A 4,943-nucleotide genomic window follows, 5' to 3' on the forward strand; every position below is an offset into this window, starting at 1 on the left:
ATCCATTGCTAGAATGGAATCTGTAAGGAATATAAAACAATGCCGCATATAAGATGATGCTAAGTGAAATGAACTTCAAATAGGGACACAAGACATTTTTCTTTGTTGCTGTTGTTTTTAATGTACTATGCAAATTTTTGTTTCTTTTGTATGTTCTTCCCCCTGGTATAGCCCCTGTTTTCACTGTATTTGATTCTGGTGCCCTACATCTTATATACACATTTTTCTAATTTGGGGAGGGAAGGGAAATAACAAAATGCTGAAATAAGATTACAGGTTAACCCATTGTAACAATGAGATGTACAAGACACTATGCTGAAAACAAACTTTACAACTTCGGGTATGGGGGCAGAAGGAGTTGAGGAGATAGGGAGGGAAGGAAGAGTAGTAGGGGAAAACAAAGGAGGAGGTAACAATGCTCAATAGGAAATGTACTCATTAACTTACCTTACTCAAGTAACTCTAACCCCTCTGTAAAGTATCTTTACAGTAAAGAAATTCCCCTTCCCAGTCATTCAGACATCTATTTCAATATTAAACTCTAATAGGCAACCTTAAATTCAGAAAACATGTTAGTCATAAGACACTTATGAATGGGCTATTAAGATATATTCAAAATGTTAATAATGTGGTTTTAGACAGTGTTCCTGGAGGAACTCTAGGGTATAACGTCAGGGTGGGATGAAAGATGAGGTCTCCTGATCTAGAGTTCTCCTGTCTCACAAACCTGTGAGAGCTGATTCAGACAGGCATAGCTGCTGTGTCACTTGTCACGTGAAAGCACTTACGGTCACCAGGCATGTGAATCAATGACCACAGATGTTGTGCCGTGAGGTGTAACACTGTGAATGATCAGATTCCTCTTTTAGGTCCATATCTGCAACACTGATGTGAAATGATGACAAGATTTGGCTCCTTGATTTCTAATTGAGGCACTCTTGTTCTGTTTTCAAATAGGGTAGAACTAGAGCTCATGTGCTTTCTTATCCTTCTTTTGCTTGAAAGTGTTTTAATAGGTCCCCATTCATATAGGCAAACTGCCATATGTTGAATTAGTATTTTGCTGCTGCCAAGATCCTCTCCACAAAAAATGGTTTTCATAGGATTGTTAAACTGCAAAAAAAGAACTTATATTGTACTCATTATAGGATATATTAGTATGGAAAATTTTGAATTCATGATTATTTTCTTAAATAAGAGCATTTTGTTCAGTCTAGCTTTTTCTCATTACTTCTATGATAGCATAATTAATATATGTTTCTGAATCATCAAAATTCTACAGTGATTTCTGTGTTTTGTATGTTGAAATATGGTCTCACTCTGAACTCAGATTGTTCTGCATTTTATATGTTGAGATTGAGTCTCATTCTGATGCCAGGTTTGCTTCCTGGTGCTAGGTTTCACAAGTGTCCACCTCCCAGATTATGATAATATAATGAATGGATTTATTTAGAGTGCATTGAGTGACTCATGAATTACTTTAACATGGAAAGCATTCACTATCAGCATCCAGTATGGTAAAATATGCTTTGACCTACATCACAATTTTGGATTTTTTAAAATTTGTTTTCATCCTGTATGGGATCATTTTATTTCCATTTATAAACTGATCTTTTCCTTAAGAATTGAAAAAAACCAATAAAAATCAAGCTCAACTGTGTAATTGCAAAATTTTCATATAGATCTGTGATAGACCATAAGTCTATCATGCATGACTCTCAGAATTAGATTATCAGTTCCAGCAAACTCCCACCCCCTCACCTTACACATGCACACACGCAGACATCACAAACCTAGATAGTCACACATTAAAGAAAGGAAGGAAGAAGGAAAGATAGGAAGAGAAGGAAATAAATAGAAGGGAAATGATAGTGGTTTATATTAAACTCTTTTTAATGAGATTTCTCCAGGATATATATTTAGTTTTACATTGTATTTTTAATGGTGTTGAATAACATTTATTCATTTTAACTGTGGATAAACTGTAAGTAATTAAAACTAAGTATTCATTTCCACATCCTTCTTAGCTTCTCCTTTAGGATCATGCTCCCTATGTGTGCCATTGGACTGTGAAGGAATACATAGTAAGTAAAAGCAGAAGGCAATAGTCGAGGAAAAAAGAAGTTTCTCATACTACCAAGTGATATATTGTAACACTAGAGACCATAATTGTAAATCACAAGTGATCAGTCAAACTGCTCTAGTATTCCTGCCACAAATTCAGCCTCAATTGTTACACTTACACTGTACAAACAAAATAGAGAAACTGAGGATGAGGTTTCCAGTCAGCTCTCCAAGCATCAAGTCTCACTGCTCCATTCCCCTAAAGGTTTAGCCATAAATAAGATGCTGTGCCACCCCAGGAGACAGGTACAAACTGGGTGTCTCATGGCTTCTTACTAATTTGGACACATGAATTCCTTGACATTTTTCTCTGACACAGAACTAGGGTGTATGTCCTGCTTGATCCACATGGAAGGGACAAGTTTACAGCTGGGCTACCCAAGCAGGTAGTTTCTTATTCAAAACTGTAGCACTGGGACAGTCGTTGAGTCCAATGAGCAGACAGTATTGTGTTCTTTCATGCTCAGAAACAATGCTGCAGATAGTCAGTTATTTTTTTTTTTAACTTGCTACCACAGGAACTGTCTGGGGCCCCAGGGAACATGCTGAAATCCAAATGTGATGAACCACAGAGAATGGTCTGGGAGGGTGGCTCAGTGGTAGAGTGCTTGCCTTGCATGCCTGAGGCCCTGGGTTCGATTCCTCAGCACCACATAAGCAAAAAGAAAAAAGCTGGAAGTAGCGCTGTGGCTCAAATGGTAGAGTGCTAGCCTGGAGCTGAAGAACTGAGGGACAGTGCCCAGGCCCAGGACCAATTAAAGTAATTTTTCCATAACTGTGTAGTAGACACTGACTGGACCTTCAGGAAGTGGAGGCCAGTTCTCCATGGATAGCGGGCAGGTGTTATGGAGTCTAGGTCCGTCCATCATCCCCATGGATTCTCCAATAATGAGAGGAGAGTGCACGGTTCTGCACAAACACTGTGAGACAGATTGATGATTTTTCACCAGTTACTTATTTACTACCAAATTATTATGGTTGGGTTATTGTTTTGTTTCATAAAACAGAATATATAATTTGGGTGGGGAGAATGGGAGGAAAATGAGGGGCAGGGCAACAATGTTCAACAAGAAATGTACACACTACCTTACATATGTAACTGTAAGCCCTCTGTAGATCACGTTGACAATAAAAATAAAGTTAAAAAACAAAACAAAAAACAAGAAGAGTGGGGATTTTTCCAAGGCAAAGGGAGCCTCTAAAAATTACCAACCTTACTCTCGCTGTTTGTTTGACAAGTTTCACAGAAGTACAAGTTAATGCTGCTTTTGGAAATTTCCTCAGTCTAACAGATGGAATCCATAAATGCTCATCCTGGAGGATAAGAATTCCATCTCCCATCATTGGCAAATTACACTTGAGCAGCTGTGGGGTTACAGAGCATACCTTCACACCTTGTTTTCACTGTGCAGAAGTCACTGGATGGCTTAAATCAGGTTTTTCAGACTGATGGTTAAGCTCTCTTGTTGATAGTACAATAATCTACATCTTAAATGAGCATGTTTGTGGACCACAGGTGAAGTCAGCCACAAACCCATGTCACTATCCTGGCATAGATCCCCCACCCCAGAATAAAATCTATCACTAGTTTAAATGATCCTTTAAATCTCTATATTTTTATTTTGATGTTTAAATCCACTTTGATCCCATAATTTGGAATCCTTAGGACTACTACATTGTTTGATTTTTTTAATCAGGAGAGCAAACATAATTTGTGTCCTATTGGATAAGCAAAAGAAAGAAAAATATGATGTTGAAAAAAATCTTTTTTCTTCTACCAAAACCTTGCAGTAACTTTCTAAGCCTGGATTCCTGTGAGAAGCACTCTCAGCAGGGGAAAGCACCAAGAGAAGCAGCTGTGTGGGCAGCCCAGCCTCTCACTTCTGCTTCCCTGGGAGTTCTATGTTATGGCTTGTATCACTGTGGGAGGAACAATGTAACCTTGTTGACAGTAATAAGTGGCAACATATTCAGGCTGCAGGCTGCTGATGGTGAGAGTAAACTCTGTCCCATATCCATCACCACTGAACCTTGATGGAACTCCAGACAACAAAGTATCTGCAGCATAGATCAGGAGTTTTGGAGCTTTCCCTGGTTTCTGCTGGTACCAAGCTAAACTGTAACCAATTCTCTCACTGGCCCTGCAAGTGAAGGTGGCGGTGTCTCCTAGAGACAGCGACAGTGAGGATAGAGACTGGGCCGTCTGGATTTCACACCTGGCTCCTGTGTAGAAACATGAAAACAAACATCCACAATATTAATCAAGTTATCAGAGGGCTTCCTGAAGAATAAAGAATCCTGGATCACACTGGGCTGTGTTAAAGCCCAGCATAGTTCTTCCTTACCTAGGATCCAGAGCAGCAGGAGCCCCAAGAGCTGAGCAGGGGCCCTCATGTCCATGCTGTGTGCTGACTGAGATTGACTGCTGCACAGAGTGTGAACAGGCTGGTATGAAGTCCTGAGGGCTGTGGGCTGTGCCCTGGGCACATACAAATCACCATGGTCTAGACAGAGCTAGAATAGCTGCAGGCTTCTGAATGTCAGTAACTCAGCAAGAGCTGTTTCCCCAGGTGTTTATGACCATGCCACAGCAGGATACATTTGTCTCTAGAAAATGTGTTTGTCCATCAGGAAAAAAAGCAAGTAAAAGTGGAGGATATAAGAGAACCCTGAAGCATCAGTCATGGATTTATTGTTATTGAAAATTGATACTTCTGGGCTGGGCAGGTGGTTCAGTGGTAGAGTGCTTGTCTTACATGCTTGTCTCAGCACCACATAAGCAGAAAAGGCTGGAAATGGCACTGTAGCTCAAGTGGTAG

At 39.8% G+C, this 4,943-nt stretch overlaps 1 gene segment (V, D, J or C); it reads right to left on the bottom strand.

Moving 5' to 3' along the window:
* Positions 1-4,065: 4,065 nt before the first annotated feature.
* Positions 4,066-4,578, bottom strand: LOC106001235 (the record flags this gene model as incomplete). The annotated part of the segment is given in 2 exon segments: positions 4,066-4,347; positions 4,470-4,578. Coding segments are annotated over 2 exon segments (337 nt in total), but the record flags the coding sequence as incomplete, so codon positions are not given.
* Positions 4,579-4,943: the final 365 nt, after the last annotated feature.

Source organism: Dipodomys ordii, unplaced genomic scaffold (genome assembly GCF_000151885.1).
Source record: "Dipodomys ordii isolate 6190 unplaced genomic scaffold, Dord_2.0 Scaffold277, whole genome shotgun sequence".
Classification (NCBI taxonomy): domain Eukaryota; kingdom Metazoa; phylum Chordata; class Mammalia; order Rodentia; family Heteromyidae; genus Dipodomys; species Dipodomys ordii.